This window comes from Stigmatopora argus, chromosome 21 (genome assembly GCF_051989625.1).
Source record: "Stigmatopora argus isolate UIUO_Sarg chromosome 21, RoL_Sarg_1.0, whole genome shotgun sequence".
NCBI classification, from domain to species: domain Eukaryota; kingdom Metazoa; phylum Chordata; class Actinopteri; order Syngnathiformes; family Syngnathidae; genus Stigmatopora; species Stigmatopora argus.
This window is the reverse complement of record NC_135407.1, coordinates 7,795,854-7,813,240: the sequence shown is the minus strand read 5'-3', so window position 1 is coordinate 7,813,240 and position 17,387 is coordinate 7,795,854. Positions and strand designations below refer to the sequence as shown.

The following is a 17,387-nucleotide window of genomic DNA, read 5'->3' as shown; positions in this document are numbered from 1 at the left end:
GAATAGCCACAAGGCGTCGAAATAATTAAGATGCACACACAGATATGGCCGATGCTGGGTCATTCATGTTTGTTGGGGCGGGAGGTGGTTTTACCCGGATTTTTACCACGTGGCTGTTTTCAGGTCACCCTGCTAATCCCGTCCAATCTGCTTTACTTCTGATTAGCCATTTTACACCCCCCCTTCTCTTCCTTTCCCTGCTTTTAAATCAAGGTAAACCTGCTATGATTTAAATGCAAGATTGAATTTGAATTTGGGAGGATAAAAGTCTGCACTGAGGCGGGACCAGTCCGTGTTTTATGCGGGAAAATCGAGGAAATCTACTGGACGTCAAATTTTTTTGACAGGTACTTTTACAAAATGTCTCCAAATTAGACGTTAAATCGACTTTTTGATTGATTGACCCTGTACTTGCATATTAATTTATGATTAAATTCTCATTTCATTTAAGTGTGTTATATTTTCCACCCAAAAAAGAAAATTAAAATATTTTCAAGGCAGATATTATGATTTTCTGAACTGACTCCAGCCTTTAATGCTTAGCGGCTGTGCCGTATTTTGCAACATATGTCTCCAATTTGGCAATTTGGTCATGAAAAAATGTATTCATTTGCACGGATGGTAAATTTCCAAATGCAGACTTTTATCATGGTAGCTGCTATTTGCCATTGAGGCTCATGTAGGGAAAAATCTATGCAAATATTTATGCAAATATAAGCTCAACGGTAGTTACGCTAAATCCAATTCATTCCAATAGGGATGGGCCCAGACCAATTGGACGTCTATCACCGTCCATGGCAGGAACACTTTCAATAGACACATCCTTAGGTTGCTCCTTAGCTAAAAAAACGATCCCACTTCCATAAATGAAGACATTATAAAAAATATTTTCATTGAAGACAGTTTTTTTTCTGTACCTTTAATCATTTATGAGTCGTGTCTTTTGTTTCTCTGTTTGAAGTCCTTTTTAAATAAAGTTCCCGTCGTCAAACCCTCGAGAATGGAAGGATATTTTAGCCAGTTTTACTTGGGCGATACTGAGAAAAATGACATGTTACAGTATGCTTTGCAGAAGGTCGTAAATCGCTTGAATTTGGTGGGAGGAGAAGGCTGTTTGTTGACATAGTGGAGACCCCCACCATTATCCCCCGTCACCCCCGTCACCCTCTCACGCTCCACGGTCAGCGTTTTCCACACCGACACACGTTCGTCTCGTGGGCCATTCCAGCGTCGACCTTTCCCGAGAGACATAACCCATATGTAAGAATAATTATTAATACAATTGTGTTTTTGCTTTTAGTACACCTACTAGCTACACCTCGTTTTGGCTAGGGCTTTAAATATGTTGCGCACACAAAGAATTGACCTGTCTCGACACTAAAGTGAGCTAATTGGCGAAAAAATGCGAATAAAGCAGGGTCGTGCTAAGGTAAAGTGTCATATTCCCAATGGAATTAACATGAATTTTGACGGAATTGTTTGTAAAATGAGGCGAGTTCACACCGGCTCGGTAATGAGGTGTTAGCATGTAAGCTAGCTAGTAAGCATGTAGCCAGCGTGAAAGTAAGTGCGTGTCATAAAAACGTGTCAAATAGTACGCTTCTCTATTAAAAACCAGATCATTTTAATCATTTAAAGTACACTGTGGTCCATTTCAATATGCTGTTTTACATGTTTGCATGTTTTTGCTTTCAAGTAAATCCTTAGTCGAGTTCATAGACGCTAATTAAAATGAACAATAATAATAAAATTATAGGAAAAAACAATACAAAATGTAATATAAATTATGTACGATGCTAATTAGGGACACTAAGATAGTATGGTTGAAAAGAATAATTGTTGAGGCTGGTTTAATTTGGAATGTGACTATTTTTTTTATTTTTTAAAATAGGGTACACATTTTGTCGTTGGACTATCAATAATAAAATTGTCATTGATTTATAATAAGGGGTGTGCAGACTTTTCGAGAAATAATGCTGGTTTTCATTCCCACTGATCAAAATGATGTCCTTAATGACACCAATCTGAGATTTTACACCTGTAAGAAATTGACTCTAATTACCAGCAAAAAAAAAAAACATCATTGGCTTAACTCTGTTCCGTATCGGTTGGAACAAAAAGCAAGCGCCCCTTGAGGACTGTTTTGGACGCTCCTGCCTACACCTGCCAGTCCCTTGGAAAAGAATGCCACTTTCTAATCCATCTGTCCCCCTCAGCTGTGTGAGCGATGCTAGGACCTAGCAACCAGAAGATGTGGTCTCGGCGAGGCTCACCGCCCTCGCTAACGGCGTCACCCTGACCCTCCTTTCCTCGACCGTCCACGCTCTACCTGTCCACCACATCCCGTCACGATGGCGCCCGTCGTGATGACTCTGCTGTGCTTTCTCTTCTCATCCGCCACCACGTTGACGCCCAGGGTCTCCTTTCCCATGGGTGGGTTCAGACATTTTAAAATTATACTGTAAATTGATGTCGTCAATTGGAAATCGGGCCCAATCGCATCATTTTCAGAGGATCGGATTCAACAAAAACATTTTTTTTTTCAATATTTGGGTTGACATTTGACATATTAACTCATTAGCTGCCATTGGGGACGAGAGGCGTCCAATCCATTTTGACCGGGAGGGCTAACAGCCATCAAACAATGCTTGCTGTGGGAGTTAATGAGTTAAGTCAAGTTACAAAATGATCCATAAGTATAATGCAAAGATTTATAGATATACAGCATATTCTAAAATATTTAGGTATTTGTATTGACACTATTGAAACAAACCTAGCATGCAAAAAAGTAAATATCCAACAAATCCAAACTAAAATGGCTCAATTTTTCGCATTGGGTGACCAATTTTTTTCACTGGATCAGTTTATTAATCCAAAATACGGCACAACAGGTAAAAGGGATTTTTCCCTTTTCTTTTGACTATAAAGTTGTGATAGATTTTTTTAAATTTTGATGGATAAAGAACATTGGTATATCGTTTTTTTTTCTCCTACTTGATACAGATGGTCCCAGATTGTCCATGTCAGCCGACTCGAAGTCCAAAAATATCAGTTTGCGACATTCCTAATTGCGTTCCCTATTTCTGACACATCCGCTAAATCTTATTCCAGTTATGTTTAAAAAGAAATGATCCCGTTTGCGTGGGCAGGAAGTCCCGGGAGACGCGTCACACACTTTGGCAGCGCCGACGTCGGCAACACCACCACCCTGCTCCTCGCCGACGGCGACGACACGCTCTACGTCGGAGGCCGCGACACCGTTTTGGCGCTGGACGTCAGCGGCGAGGACGCCATCGTGCTGAGGAACAAGGTAGGACTCGGAGGCGAACTCTCGCTTGTTCACTACAACGCCGCGCTCTGTTCTCGCAGCTGGACTGGAGGCCTTCGGAGAAAGATCTGGAGCAATGTTCCATGAAAGGCAAGATGTTGGCAAGTATTACAATTATTTTGAAGATTTATTTTTTCCTTCAAATCGCAAATAAGTATTTTTTATTTTTTTTTCTAGACGGACTGTCCTAATTTCATCCGCGTGCTGCTGTTCCTGAACGCCACTCACATCTACGCCTGTGGAACATTCGCCTTTAGCCCACGGTGTATCTATATTGTGAGTTTGTCCTCAGTCTATAAATCCAGGGAGTCCTCGGGTTATGACGTCAATCCAAACCCCAATGACGGTGTAAGTCGAAACATCAAAATAAAATAGAAAATACACTTGCACTGGAAACCACCTTATTTTACCATATAATTCAATATGCATCACACCAATGGATATCATTGACAGGATTGTTTTTTTAATGTAGTACTGTTTCTTTAGTTTGTCCCACCCCCCCATTTTTTGAACATTTTTGCAAGATTAATACCATTTACATTATTTGTTTTGGGCAAAAAAGGTTCGGAATTTGAACAAATTGGGATTCAAACAACCTTTTAGAACATTGTGGTGGAGAAGCAAGCTTATTGATATTTTTATGGAGCGTTTGTAAGTCGAAACGGGATTAACCTGAGGACTCTCTGTGTTTACACAGACACACATGTATATTATAGCTATATCAACAAAGTTGCATGCATCTCCATGAATTTTCAAGAACGCAGAGACATTAGAGGCCAGCCCGAAGCCCGACGAGGGACGAGGTCGCTGCCCTTACGACCCCTACCAGCGTAACACTGCTATCATCGTAGGTAAGAGTTGCAATTTTCGGCTTTTGTCAAGGGTCGCGACACGCTCCTGTTCTTTTTTGACCGGTTCTTTTTTTTGACCGTTCCTCAGACGGAGAGCTGTACACGGGCACCGTGGCGGACTACCGGGGCAACTGGCCGCTCATTTCTCGCCACCTGAGCGAAGGTTCACGCGTGGACCTGAAATTGGACGACACGCTGGGATGGCTGGAAGGTCAGCGCGAGGCGGAGGGTTCGCTGGCCGCCATCTTCGTGGTCCCCCGTCAAAACGCCTATCGCTCTCCGCGCAGATCCCACCTTCATCGGCTCCACCTTCATCCAGGAGGAGGGAAAGATCTACTTTTTCTTCAGCGAAGTGGGCCAAGAGTACGACTTCATCGACAAGTTCGTGGTCTCGCGCGTCTCCCAAGTCTGCACGGTAGCGACCGTCTCCCGTGTACTTTCCCGACGATGTGACGAGCAATGAACGCGAGTTCAGCTCCGTGCGTTGTTGACCTAGAGTGACGTGGGAGGCCAGAGGACGCTTCAGCGGCGCTGGACCACCTTTGCCAAAGCGCAGCTGCTCTGCCAGGCGGACGGCGAGCTGCCATACAACGTCATCCAGGACATTGACAGCTTGCCACCGGCTGAGGGCGGGACGGCGGACGACACGCTTTTCTACGGCATCTTCACCTCCCAGTGGTTGGTAATACCTTCTCAAGTCGTCACGTTATCGTCCTTATTTTTCGGTGATGCGAACTGGAAGTTTTTCGACTTTGACCGTCGGCGACGTAAGGTCTTTGTCTTCGTAAAACTGCTTTTCCAAAAGAATCGCTTTTGCCTGTCGGGCACTTTGTAGCTCATTTATACCGCGCGTACAGAATCGAGCGTTTTTATTTTTTTGACACGTCAAACCAGAATATTTTAGTTGTGTTATCAACGGGGATGCGCGGTACGGAAGATGAATGAATGAATGATTCTCCACGCCATATTCCGAGTCACGTGTTGGCTCAGCAGGCTTCTCTTCAACAACGGCGTCCTTGTCATGTGTGGTGGGCGTGGCTGATTTTGTTTCCACTTTGAACGCAGGTCGGTGAACTCGGGACTCTCGGCCGTGTGCTCCTTCCGCTTTTCCGACATCAAGTCGGCCTTCTCGGGCTCCTACAAGGTCCTCAACCGCGACACGCTTCAGTGGAGCACGCGGGTTCAAGAGAGGGTGACTAACCCGGGGGAGGTAAATGTTATATATATATATATATATATATATAAAAGTGACCGCTTCAAATAATGAGACTTCTCCCTCGTTCAGTGTGGCCTGCACAACGCGTCGGACAACGCCTTGCGCTTCGTCAAGGAGAACTTCCTGGCGGACGAGAGCGTGCATCCCGCGGGCGGCTCGCCCACGCTGGTGTCCGCCGAGCGGCGCTACAGCCACCTAGCCGTCCAGCGGGTCTGGGCGGCTGACGGCGTCCCTCACGTGGTCCTCTTCCTCCTGACGGGTGAGCCAGCCTCACCCGCATCGCCTCGGCCTCGCGTCAGCCCTCTCACCCGCATTTCCCTGCGCTCTTTTTTTAGAGTTGGGGTACCTTCACAAAGCGGTGCTGCTGCAGAGCGGGGCGCACGTGGTGGAGGAGGTGCAGGTGTTTCTAAAACCGCAGCGTGTCAAGAGCCTCAAGCTGTCTGTACCTAAGGTACCCAAACTTCTTACTTTCATTTTTATGAACTTACCAAAAAAAATCCCCCAGAAATAAATCTGCGATGTAGTGAAACCGTGAAAGTTGAAGCCGCGATATTCGAGGGATTACTGTATTTGTCTTCATTGCTTTTATTTTTATTTTTAAGGGTCTACTATACGTGGGCACATCGGAGGGAGTGCTCCGCTTCCCCACGGCCAACTGCTCCTTCTACTGGACCTGCGCTCAGTGCGTCCTAGCCCGGGACCCCTTCTGCGGGTGGGACGCCGCCCGGCGGGCCTGCGTGGGCGTCACCGGCGCCCACCTGGCCCAGGACGTGGAGGGAGGCAACGTGGAGAAGGCGTGCCAGAGCGTCACCTCCGCGCACCGGGCTCATTTGGGACCCGACAGCCTGCCTGCTGGTGAGCTTTTTTTTCAAACAACTTTATGAACTCAAACTGGGCGTAAATCGATTAGCTTTGAGCCTGCCCGTGTCATTTTTCAAGGCTTCCCGTGGGTAAACAATTCACGACGACCATAACAATAATACGTCGCACGAGTGACGAGTATTGTGGCGCATCACTTTACTATTGCTAAGATCATGGTTTCTTTTTTTATGAAGGAGACAAATAGGCTCTCGCGCCGTTCTTTGCCAGCTACGTTCCCCAATAAAAGAGTAAACGGCGAGCGAAGGCAGCGCAAGGCGTTGTCGCTTGACCTGTGGTGTGTTCGCCAGCTCCCTGTCCGGCGGGCGAGCCGGTGTCGGTGTCGCTGCATCAGGTGGTGCGCCTGGCCTGCCCCGCCGCCTCGCGCCTCTCCCGCCAGTCGTGGGAGCGCCCCAACAGCCGCCTGTCCCCGGACCTCTACCTGCACCTGGACGACGGTGGCCTGAGCTTCGTGGCCACGCCCGCCACCCTGGGCCACTACCTCTGCCTGTCTGCCGAAAACGGCTTCCGCCAGACCATGGCGGTCTACCACGTCAAGCAGAGGAGCGGGCCCCCGCCTGAGCTCGAGCCCAAGCCGCCTCCCGAGTCTACGCGGGATCCCGGGGGCCAGCCGGGGCGCAACTTCACGCTATGGATGGTGAAAGCGTCACCCGAAGAGGAAGCCGCCCTCCAGAACGGGGTGAGCCCGTCGTACCTTAAGGAGTTGGCGGTGGTGTCGGCGCTCTTGGTGCTCTGCCTGGCCGCGCTCCTCGCCGTCCTCCTCCACGCCATCAAACGGCGATGGCGCGGGCGCACCGCGCCGCAGCCGGCCGATTCGGACGACGGACTCCAGGGGAGCCCGCCGCCGGGCAAGCGCAACGGCCTCTCCAACGGGGGGCCGCCGCTCGCCGCCTCCAATGGCCACTTGCCCAACACGCCCATCTGACCGAGGAGGCGCGCTACCACGGGACCCCGCCAGCCGCTCCGGACCACGTGTCCAAGTGCAACAGTAGGGAAAGTCGGCCAGCAGTTTTTAGGCCACGCTAAATTGGTTGGTGTCGTCGTGAAAAAAATTGGTGTTCCATTCATAATGTAATACATTTTACAAAAAAAATTGTCATACTGCTAACATTTTTTTTTTGCAGGTGGCAAAAATATTTCCCATTCTCTGTTTAAAAGTGTTAGCGCTATGCTAACCGTTTTTGCGAGACCTTAACAGAAAAAACATTTTTTCCAGGCATTTAATCACAATTTCTGAATTAATATTTGAGCGTGGCCCAAATACTCCTTTGGCATTTCAAATTTGTTTTCACTATATGGAATGCTACCCGTTAGCATTCCATGCCAGGCGACTGCTCCCTGTCCAGTACTTCACTTTGTACAAAAAAAGAGAAAAGATTGAATAGTTTGTAGAAAATCACTGTTTGCACACTTTTTCTCACCAGGTGAACTTTTGTACAATTTTCTACCAAAAAGTGTGGCGTGTTACGGAATGACATTTGCTGTTCCTGAACGTGCCTTGGCTACACGACAACTCTTGCACCCTGTAATAATGTGACCGTCAAAGTACTGGTGCCACTTTTTTGAATGTTAAATGTGAACATGGTACTACGTAACGTGCTTAGTGACCACTTTGAATTCTCCACGGGAGAAAAACCGGGACCAAATGTGTTGTTTTTACTCATCCGGGGACAAACTCAAGGCACTACGACTGCCTTTAGATACTTTATTGGAATGTCCTAATTTCACATCTGGACCAAATCCGCGAGGGGGGGGGGGCACAGCTGTTGTTTTACAAAAAGTGAAAAACTAGGAACTACAACCACTATCATAATAAATATTGTGTTGAACTTTCTATGTCAGTCATGACTTGGCCCAATTATCGGTAGAAAACTGTACACTGTAGGAAATAAAACGTCTTGTTAGTTATGCTAGCCCAAGATTTGAACTAGTGCTGCACCCAAACTAAAATGATTATCATTCTAGTGAGGTTGTAGGAATTAAGTTTTATCAATGCAACATTAATTTTAACTCGACGTCATTAAAATACTGAAGTTTATTTTTGGTGTACCATCAAAACAAATGAATGTATGTATACTTATGTAATTCCCTTTTCCATGACCATTTTCTTGATGCCTTTAAAACTCTCTAGGCCAATCTGGGAAAAAAAAAGAACATTCACCTATAAATGATTTTTAACGTCACTCCGTGATGACATCACAGACATCTTCCGTCCCGGTCTGTGAAAAGTCTGCAGCGTCCCCCTTTGCTGCAGTGCAATCACGCAAACACACTCACACACACCCTCTCTCCCTCCCTTCTATTTTTACAGCCCGGCCGCCTGCCTGCCTGCCTGCACGACAACTAGTACATCGAGGAGCTTCTTCAGCGGGTGACTCGACATAGGTAAAAAAAAACTGCAATTTTTCCAAAATGTATCATTCTTGGGAGGGCTTTGGTTTGACCGAGTACGGGATTTCCATCCGAGCCGAGCCGAGTCGTATTGCAGCAGCTCCATCCTCGTTTTGGTGCAGTGTACTTTTAAAAAGTCACCGGCAAATGACAACAATATGAAAAAAATGTTCTTGAGTTATTCATGGCGAATGTCCGTTTTGTCCCGCCGTCCGTCCCTTTAAGAGATCTCTCTCCGTTTTGGCTGAGTCAGGGAAGTCAAGGACAAACGGGGCCTGCATGTTTAATTCATTCATTCACAAGGAGACGGGACAATTTAGGGTGTTGAACCAGCCTGTCATGCTGTTTTTAGGACACGGGAGGAAAGCCGAGTCCCCTGAGAAAACCCAGGAAAGCCCGGGGAGAAGGTGCAAGCGCTACGCGGGAAAGTCCGAACCCGGGATTGAACCCTCGACTGCATAACTTGTGAGGCCGACGTGCTAACCACTCGCCGCATTTTGAATTTACATTTGGAAATACGAAAGGTTCAGACATGTCCTGAATTGGTTTTTTTGCAGTGGCGAGATGCCCCAAAAAGACCCCAAAAACCCCAGCGCCCCGTCGGGAGAGCTGACCCCGGGCCAGCTGCAGTCTCACTTCAAGATGGAGCCCAAGACGTTAGGGGTGGGATCCGCCGGAAGCGTTGCCGTGGACGCGGGCGGCGGGTCTTGTAAAAAGCGCGTTGCTTGTCTTGTTTTGTCTGGTTTGGTCTCCAGGCCGTCCAGCTGGTGATCGCCGCGTTGATCCTGTGCCTCAGCGCCTCGGTGCTCCAGCTCCACGAAATCCACTTCACGGGCGACGTGGTGCTCTTCCTGGTGGTGGTGGTCCAGGTGGGATTCGGGGGCGGGGCTTTAACCTTTGTCCTCGGCCGACCTCCGACGTCTCGCTTGGGAGCAGGTGGCCTTGTCGGGGTCCGTCTTGATCCACAGCGGAAGGAGGCCCACCTTGTTTTGGGTCAGTAGGATCTTCACCGAGTCCTAAAGAACGACTTAAAAAAAAAGGAACACTTGATTTATTTGAGTCCTGTTTTGACCAGTAACCTATGTGGATGTTTTTTTTTAATTTTATTTCCAGGTGAAATGCTCCCTGGTCCTTCATCTGATCAGCGCGACGTTCGCCACCGCCGCCCTGGGCCTGATGTCCAAGCACCTCCCGTACAGGCAGGATTCGTACCACTGCGAGCACTGTCGCCGTATGGAGCTCCACGCTGTGGTAATGACGGACTTCATATTATTACGGTGACTGACTGAAACAATGTGTTTGCAAGACGCAAAGAAATACCCTTTATCAGGGGTGTCCAAACTCCCCCTGCGCCAGTTTGCCCGCAAAAGAATCGAAACATGCTCATGCATTTCTCATCTTCAACGCTAGGGGAACTTTCTCCATAATTTCCAATCAATGTAGATTTTACATCAATTTATGAAAACAATAATAATCCAATTTGATAAAGAGAGAAAATGTTTTATTTATTTTGGAAGGCTTGTTATACCTCGTGTGAGTAAATATTTATATTGGTGCTGTGTAGTGATTCAAATGATTAATGGCGATTAATTACATGCAGACTTTGGATTCATCTATTTTTTTTTGTCATGTTTTAAATTTAAAAATGATTATAATTTTCTTGCACCTCAGGATAATGTTGAACTCACTTTCTGCCATTGACATATTGAATAATCATGTTTCACTGCCATTTAAATTGGATTTCGACGTCTATGGCCGTCAATGGCATACAATGAGCGAATATAACCACATCGATCTTCTTTACCCAATTCCAATCCTCTTTTCGACAAACAAAAGCGGAAGACTCTCATCGTTTGATCGTTGGAAGATGAAAGTTTGGACACCCCTGGCGTCGTGTATATCAACCCCCGTTTGTGTTCGGGTAAAAAGGCACCCGTAGACGCTCTTTGATGTTTTGTCTCGGCAGCTACATTGTTTCAGGAGATGCACCGAGCTGGTCGAGCAAAAGTGCAAAGTAAGCACGCGGCCGGCTCATTTTTACAGCTTTTCTGCTATTGATTTTGGAGAGAGTACGTAATTTTGGCGTTGGTGCTGATTTTTGCTGCTCTGTGTGTGTACACGGGCGCTCAGCTTTTGATCGACGGCATCCTGGGAACGCTGGTCCTCTTCCTGGTCCTGGAGCTCCTCATCTGCATCACCGCCATGCTTTTCGGACTCACCGTTCTAGCTGCGCGGAGGAGCCAGGTGAGGATCGCTTCATGTCACGTCCTTTGTCTGTTTTTTTGGATTGTTCAAGAAATGACCAAGGATAGAAAGGCCATTTTTGTATCAGAAAATGACCATGTATGGTAAGACTTTTTTAGTGAAAAAAGGACCAGTATAGTAAGGCTTTTTTCTTGAAAAAATGACCATGTATAGTAAGGCTTTTTATTGAAAAAAAAAAAGAAATAAGTATAGTAAGGGTTTTGAAGTTACCTGGGTTTGAACTCCAGTCCCCCACTTGGAGGCTGACACACTAACCACCGAGTCACCAGGCCATGAATTGTAAAGCTTTTTAATTTTTTTTATTTAAATGACATAGTATAGTAAGGCTTTTTTCTTTAAAAAACGTCATAGTATAGTAACGCTTTTTTCTTAAAAAAACGACGTAGTATAGTAAGGCTTTTTTCTTTAAAAAATGACGTAGTAAATTAAGGCTTTTTTCTTTAAAAAACGACATAGTATAGTAAGGCTTTTTTCTTGAAAAAACGACCATGTATAGTGAGGCTTTTTATTGTAAAAAAAGAAATAAGATAGTAATGGTTTTGAAGTTACCTGGATTTGAACTCAAGTCCCCCACTTGGAGGCCGACGCACTAACCACCGAGCCACCAGGCCATGAATTGTAAGGCTTTAAAAAAAAAAAAAAAGACATAGTATAGTAAGGCTTTTTTTCTTAAAAAAATGACATGGTATAGTAAGGCTTTTTGTTTTGAACGACATAGCATGTATAGTAAGGTGTTTTTCTTTAAAAAAAAAACCATATAGTATGGCTTTTTTTCCTAAAAAACGACATAGTATAGTATGGCTTTTTTTCTTAAAAAAATGACATAGTATAGTAAGGCATTTTTCTTAAAAAAACGACATAGTATAGTATGGCTTTTTCCCCCTAAAAAACAACATAATATAATATGCCTTTTTTTTTCTTTAAAAAAAAACCCGACCCGTCAAGACCTTCCAATAATGAAAAGAAAAGTGTGGCCAATTTGTGGTGTAGAGGTTCACTCACCTGACTAGCATGTGGGCAGGTGGGGTTCGAATCCTGGTTGGGAAACATTTTCCCTTAGTTGTTTCTATATATTTGTAGTCAAGACCTTCCAATAATGACATAGAATAGTGTGGCCACTTCGTGGCGTAGAGGTTCGTTCACCTGACTTTCATGTGGGCAGCTGGGGTTCGAATCCTGCTCTCGGTTGACTGATCACTACACTACGTATTTCAGTATATATGGAATAACTTAATTTCATTAAAATAAAGACTTGGTCATTTTTTTCAGCAAAACAATTTTTCCAGTCAGCCTTCGGCTTTACTATACTATGTCGTTTTTTGAAGAAAAAAGCCTTACTATACTATGTCATTTTTTAAAGAAAAAAGCCATACTTTACTATGTCGTTTTTTTAAGAAAAAAGCCATACTATACTATGTCGTTTTTTTAAGAAAAAAGCCTTACTATACTATGTCGTTTTTTAAGAAAAAAAGCCTTACTATACTATGTCGTTTTTTAAGAAAAAAAGCCATACTATACTATGTCGTTTTTTAGGGAAAAAAGCCTTACTACACTATGTCGTTTTTTAAGAAAAAAGCCTTACTATACTATGTCGTTTTTTAAGAAAAAAAGGCTTACTATACTATGTCGTTTTTTAAGAAAAAAAATCATACTAAACTGTCGTTTTTTAATAAAAAAGCCATACTATACTATGTCGTTTTTAAAGAAAAAAGCCATACTATACTATGTTGTTGTTTTTTTAAGAAAAAAGCCATACTATACTATGTTGTTTTTTAAAGAAAAAAGCCTTACTATACTATGTCGTTTTAAAGAAAAAAAGCCATACTATATTATGTCGTTTATTTAGGAAAAGAAGCCTTACTATACTATTTCGTTTTTTAAAGAAAAGGGCCTTACTATACTATGTCGTTTTTTTAAAGAAAAAAGCCTTACTATACTATGTCGTTTTAAAGAAAAAAAGCCATACTATATTATGTCGTTTATTTAGGAAAAGAAGCCTTACTATACTATTTCGTTTTTTAAAGAAAAGGGCCTTACTATACTATGTCGTTTTTTTAAGAAAAAAGCCATACTATACTATGTCGTTTTTTTAAGATAAAAGCCATACTATACTATGTCGTTTTTTAAGAAAAAAAGCCATACTATACAATAAAACGACATAGTATAGTTTGGCTTTTTTCTTAAAAAAACGACATAGTATAGTATGGTTTTTTTCTTGAAAAAACGACCATGTATAGTAAGGCTTTTTATTGTAAAAAAAGAAATAAGATAGTAATGGTTTTGAAGTTACCTGGATTTGAACTCAAGTCCCCCACTTGGAGGCCGACGCACTAACCACCGAGCCACCAGGCCATGAATTGTAAGGCTTTAAAAAAAAAAAAAGACATAGTATAGTAAGGCTTTTTTTCTTAAAAAAATGACATGGTATAGTAAGGCTTTTTGTTTTGAACGACATAGCATGTATAGTAAGGTGTTTACTATACAATAAAACGACATAGTATAGTTTGGCTTTTTTCTTAAAAAAACGACATAGTATAGTATGGTTTTTTTCTTTAAAAAACAACATAGTATAGTAAGGCTTTTTTCTTAAAAAAAAACGACATAGTATAGTAAGGCTTTTTTCTTTTAAAAAAAGACAGTATTGTAAGGCTTTTTTACAAAAAAATGACTGTGTATAGTAGAGCTTTTTTATAGTCAATTTTAAAAAAAAGAACATGTACAGCAAGGCTTATTTTTTATTTTTTATTGTTCTATTCAGGTACCCAGTGAGAGACCTCGCTACCCACAGACTCGCCCACCTCCATCCCCATCCGTCCAGGCTGTGCGTGCAGCCGCCCCGGCCGCGGCCGAGCCCGGGGTATCTCAGGTAACCACCCCCACCGAACCCCGCCTGCATCCACCACACACCTACAAATATTACTCTCTCGACATGCCAGCAGGTGGCCGTGGTGGTGACGGAGCCGGACTCAGAAATGCTGGAAGAGATCACCACCCCGCCCACCGAACCTCAAGTGGAGCCCATTTAAAAAGCGGCCACTTTTACTCACTCTTACTCACTCTTTCACTCATTCACTCATTCACTCACTCACCCCGTTGTGTAAATAGAGGCGGTTGCCACATCTGGTGTTGCCTAAACAATGAGGGAAAGTTCACTCAAGGCAAGTGACAAACATCATTGGAATGTGAGCAACAAGCCCATAAAAACTGCACCTTCAAAATGAGGAAAGGTAACAAAAAAGGTCACTCTAGTTATTTATAGCCATTGTGTTTGATATATTGGGCATAATAGCATACTGGATTTCTCCAATGATTGGCATGTTCAAATGAGGAACATTTTTGGAACATAACCTAGAATACTGGGTATTTATTGTTAAAAGAATATGAGATTTAAATTTCAAAATTAAAAACATGATGGGGAATATTTTTTAACATTTTATTTGCATTATTTTATTGTTATTTCCTTTGTCTTTATTTTGCTAGCCATTTTATATATATATTTTTTCTTTCAATTATTTTTTTATTATTTTTCATTCATTTCCCTGAATGTATTTTTTTTATTCACCAAATAAAATAGGTTATAATAGACAATTGTAGTATTAGTTTTTTTTCTTAGACATGTTATCTATATTATTTAAATTTACATTAGTGTTTATCTATTTTGTGACATTTTAAAAAGTATGTATGCTCTTTTTTACTTATTGTTCATTTTAAATGAATATCAATGTAGTTAGTCCATTTACTATGCATGGAATGCTTATCAATCTAAGAGTTATTCAAAAGATGACTTATTACAGATTTAAGGTAGTGCTGAATTGCTGTATACTGTAAATATATTTAATGTATCATTTATAAATAGACATTCTGGAATACAATGTATATTGTCTAAAAGTGGCAAATAAAACCTTCCAAACAATAGGTGAATAACATGATGATTTTATTTTATTAGTTTTTAGCAGCAAAACGTATTTGTACAAAACATATGTGCGACATATAGAATGTACTAGCAGATGATTGCGCATAATGTACATGATAAAACAATTTGAATTCAGTTTGTTTTTGTTTTGTTCTAAGTACTTATAATTACTCGGTCACAAGTAAATAATTCGTCATGGCAATATAATAATTAACAGCAGTGGCGGTCCGTGCATTTTCTCGTAGCGCCTTCAACGTATCAATCCAACCCTCAAAAACTATTTTATGGCTATAAAACCTCTACTGCAGCTACAGCTGCGACACATAAAAAAATAATCAATAAATCTGCACAAAAATGGGGTAAAATCCACTTCCTAGCAGCATTTCATGATTAAATACAAATACTGGAGCTTTTCAGACATTACAACCGGGCCGGGGGGTGATTTTCCCGGGAAAAGACAGCGATGAACGTCAATGGCGTACGGGCAAACATTGCCCGAAAATGGGGTCAAATCCAGCCGAAAACAGCATTTATTGATTAAATACAAATACCGGAGTTTTTTAGACATCAGAACCGGGCCCGGAGTATCATTTCCCCGGTAAAAAGACCGCGATGAACGTCGATACGTCCATATATAGATCCTAAATTTACATTACATCGTCAAAGCGGCTAAAATGAATACTGCATGAAAGACCTTACCAAGATGGCCGTGTTGGTCGTGCCAACGTCGTCACTTCCTGCTTGTGTTGCAAAGTGAGTCGGGATATTAGGGCTTCACTTCCGGTTAAGCCTCCTTTTCGGCATCGGCTACTTCCTCGCCAACATGCCAGTGAGTATTCGCGCATGTATTCCAACGGTATTTCCCCTATTTAACGACACTGGAGCGTAAATTAACTCACCAATGTTCGAAAGAAGCCTTTGGGTTTCTTTCGGTGTCTCCAACAACCGACCTTGTTAACTTTTAACCGCATTAAAACATAAATGAAGGTCCACTTTTCTCGAACGCATTGTCAGACAAGATGGCGGCGCGCACACTGCAAACATGGAGCCAGCCGAAGCGAGTGTCTCACTCCGAAACCTCAGTCTATACATTTCCATGCCACGTAAATGTCTCGAATTAACAATATACAACGCGGTTACGCTTATTGTAGTGGTTACGCCGTGTGCCGAAAGGAAATTTCGGGTACCTTACTTAACCAGAAATGTAGGCCGCCCTGGAAGCCTGACTGGGCAATCTGGTGCGACTGTGACATGTTAGTGTTTAATTTATACCCCCTTAATGATCGCATGTTGGGGAGTTGCAACTAGTTTTGACTGGATGTATATCGATATTCGATTATTGATGCCTTGACCAACACGGGAGATTTTCTTCATATTAGTAAAGTTGGATTGAGGAAGTAACAACGAATCACTATTGTGATTAGTTCTCCGTGTTTCAAGCGTAAATACAGGGTACAACATTTGGAGAAATAATCACAATAGTGATTAGTCATTGCTAGGATATTCTGTGTCGCTATTGATTTTGCGATTTGTATTAATTCTCTTTCGCCGCTTTTTAGCTCGCAAGAGACTTGCTGCACCCTTCCGCAGAGGAGACGAGGAGGAGGCACAAGAAGAAGCGCCTTGTTCAAAGCCCCAACTCTTACTTTATGGACGTGAAATGTCCAGGTAAGGTTTCGCCAACGTGGATTCCGCCACAAATTCAGTTTGGAAATTAACGTGACGCTATACCCGCAGGATGTTACAAGATCACGACAGTCTTCAGCCACGCTCAGACGGTGGTTCTGTGCGTCGGTTGTTCGACGGTCCTGTGTCAGCCCACCGGAGGAAAAGCACGCCTCACGGAGGGTCAGTATCGTTTGACATTTGGACATTTATTCTGGCACCGCTAACTGACCGGACTTCCCGTGCGGTGGTCTTCCGTTCATATCGCGGTGCGAGAAAAACCTCAGTTTGCAGAAGGGTTGCGCTATACCAATGGCTCCCCCCTTTCGAAGGCCGAGAACAAGCATTTTGCAGCCGTTATTTGGAATCGGTGCATCAATGTGAGTAGAATTTTAACTCGTTTTTATCTTTTTTCCCCTCCCAGGCTGCTCGTTCAGAAGGAAACAGCACTAAAATGTTATTCCTCGAGCTGAAGGTGAGGCAAAAGGTGGAGCGCTACGAGACGGACGCCGTCGCGTCAGATCTAGATGCACTGCCACCTTTTCCTTGTTGTTCAATAAAATGTTTTGGCTAAATGAAAGAGTACTTTGTGGAGACAAGTGATTTGTTTAATAGAAATTTATTTTCTTCAAACAGTGGGAAAACTCGTGATACCCATTCTTAAAAATACATAGAAACGGACACAAGACGTAAGTAACATTTTTCACGATTGACGACGATAGACGTTTGATACAATCTAACTCGCTGGCCGCGAATGTACCGAGCGAGCATCTATCTTTGTCAATGACAGCACATAGTCCAGGGGTGGCTAACTCTGGTCCTCGAGAGCCGCAATCCAGTCTGTTTCCCACATCTCCCTTGACCACACCTGAACCAACT

At 43.3% G+C, this 17,387-nt stretch overlaps 3 protein-coding genes, 1 long non-coding RNA gene and 1 other non-coding gene across 9 annotated transcripts; 4 read left to right on the top strand and 1 right to left on the bottom strand.

Moving 5' to 3' along the window:
• The first annotated feature begins 130 nt into the window (after positions 1–130).
• sema4ab (sema domain, immunoglobulin domain (Ig), transmembrane domain (TM) and short cytoplasmic domain, (semaphorin) 4Ab) lies at positions 131–8,108 on the top strand. 3 transcript variants are annotated; one of them, XM_077590368.1, is made up of 14 exons: positions 131–347; positions 2,217–2,433; positions 3,150–3,310; positions 3,370–3,429; positions 3,506–3,604; positions 4,086–4,179; positions 4,268–4,390; positions 4,467–4,594; positions 4,676–4,857; positions 5,245–5,389; positions 5,465–5,654; positions 5,731–5,846; positions 5,998–6,250; positions 6,565–8,108. In XM_077590368.1, exons 2-14 carry the CDS (start codon positions 2,352–2,354, stop codon positions 7,197–7,199), a joined length of 2,268 nt encoding a protein of 755 aa, XP_077446494.1. In that variant the 5' UTR covers positions 131–347; positions 2,217–2,351; the 3' UTR covers positions 7,200–8,108. The 3 variants fall into 3 exon arrangements, with proteins under 3 accessions (XP_077446494.1, XP_077446493.1, XP_077446495.1); XM_077590367.1 differs by lacking the exon at positions 131–347 and adding an exon at positions 1,003–1,260; XM_077590369.1 differs by lacking the exon at positions 131–347 and adding an exon at positions 1,321–1,429.
• Positions 8,109–9,204: 1,096 nt separating this feature from the next.
• On the top strand, positions 9,205–14,843 carry LOC144066947 (uncharacterized). Of its 3 annotated transcripts, none has more exons than XM_077590378.1 (8): positions 9,205–9,328; positions 9,421–9,534; positions 9,602–9,658; positions 9,779–9,916; positions 10,632–10,679; positions 10,796–10,909; positions 13,689–13,796; positions 13,870–14,843. In XM_077590378.1, exons 1-8 carry the CDS (start codon positions 9,230–9,232, stop codon positions 13,954–13,956), a joined length of 765 nt encoding a protein of 254 aa, XP_077446504.1. In that variant the 5' UTR covers positions 9,205–9,229; the 3' UTR covers positions 13,957–14,843. The 3 variants fall into 3 exon arrangements, with proteins under 3 accessions (XP_077446504.1, XP_077446503.1, XP_077446505.1); XM_077590377.1 differs by having other exon boundaries at positions 13,867–14,843; XM_077590379.1 differs by lacking the exon at positions 10,632–10,679 and having other exon boundaries at positions 13,867–14,843.
• LOC144066952 (uncharacterized) lies at positions 11,464–15,702 on the bottom strand. Its single transcript, XR_013297796.1, has 3 exons — positions 15,543–15,702; positions 13,221–13,295; positions 11,464–11,554 (listed from the first exon to the last, which is right to left on the bottom strand). It is a non-coding gene; the product is annotated as an uncharacterized LOC144066952 (long non-coding RNA).
• On the top strand, positions 15,548–17,093 carry LOC144066949 (small ribosomal subunit protein eS27-like). Its single transcript, XM_077590381.1, has 4 exons — positions 15,548–15,672; positions 16,403–16,511; positions 16,581–16,691; positions 16,933–17,093. The coding sequence occupies exons 1-4, from the start codon at positions 15,667–15,669 to the stop codon at positions 16,959–16,961; spliced, it is 255 nt and encodes an 84-aa protein (XP_077446507.1). The 5' UTR covers positions 15,548–15,666; the 3' UTR covers positions 16,962–17,093.
• On the top strand, positions 16,724–16,853 carry LOC144067590 (small nucleolar RNA SNORA35). The gene has a single exon (XR_013297999.1). It is a non-coding gene; the product is annotated as a small nucleolar RNA SNORA35 (small nucleolar RNA).
• Positions 17,094–17,387: the final 294 nt, after the last annotated feature.

Coding starts and splice junctions, on each gene's coding strand:
- sema4ab (XM_077590368.1), top strand. CDS start 2,352: ATGGCGCCCGTCGTGATGACTCTGCTGTGCTTTCTCTTCTCATCCGCC. Junction 3,430..3,505: donor CCATGAAAGGCAAGATGTTG/GCAAGTATTACA, acceptor TTTTTTTTCTAG/ACGGACTGTCCTAATTTCAT. Junction 6,251..6,564: donor ACCCGACAGCCTGCCTGCTG/GTGAGCTTTTTT, acceptor TGTGTTCGCCAG/CTCCCTGTCCGGCGGGCGAG.
- LOC144066947 (XM_077590377.1), top strand. CDS start 9,230: ATGCCCCAAAAAGACCCCAAAAACCCCAGCGCCCCGTCGGGAGAGCTG. Junction 9,917..10,631: donor GTATGGAGCTCCACGCTGTG/GTAATGACGGAC, acceptor TTGTCTCGGCAG/CTACATTGTTTCAGGAGATG. Junction 10,680..10,795: donor TGGTCGAGCAAAAGTGCAAA/GTAAGCACGCGG, acceptor ACGGGCGCTCAG/CTTTTGATCGACGGCATCCT.
- LOC144066949 (XM_077590381.1), top strand. Junction 16,512..16,580: donor TATGGACGTGAAATGTCCAG/GTAAGGTTTCGC, acceptor CTATACCCGCAG/GATGTTACAAGATCACGACA. Junction 16,692..16,932: donor AAAAGCACGCCTCACGGAGG/GTCAGTATCGTT, acceptor TTCCCCTCCCAG/GCTGCTCGTTCAGAAGGAAA.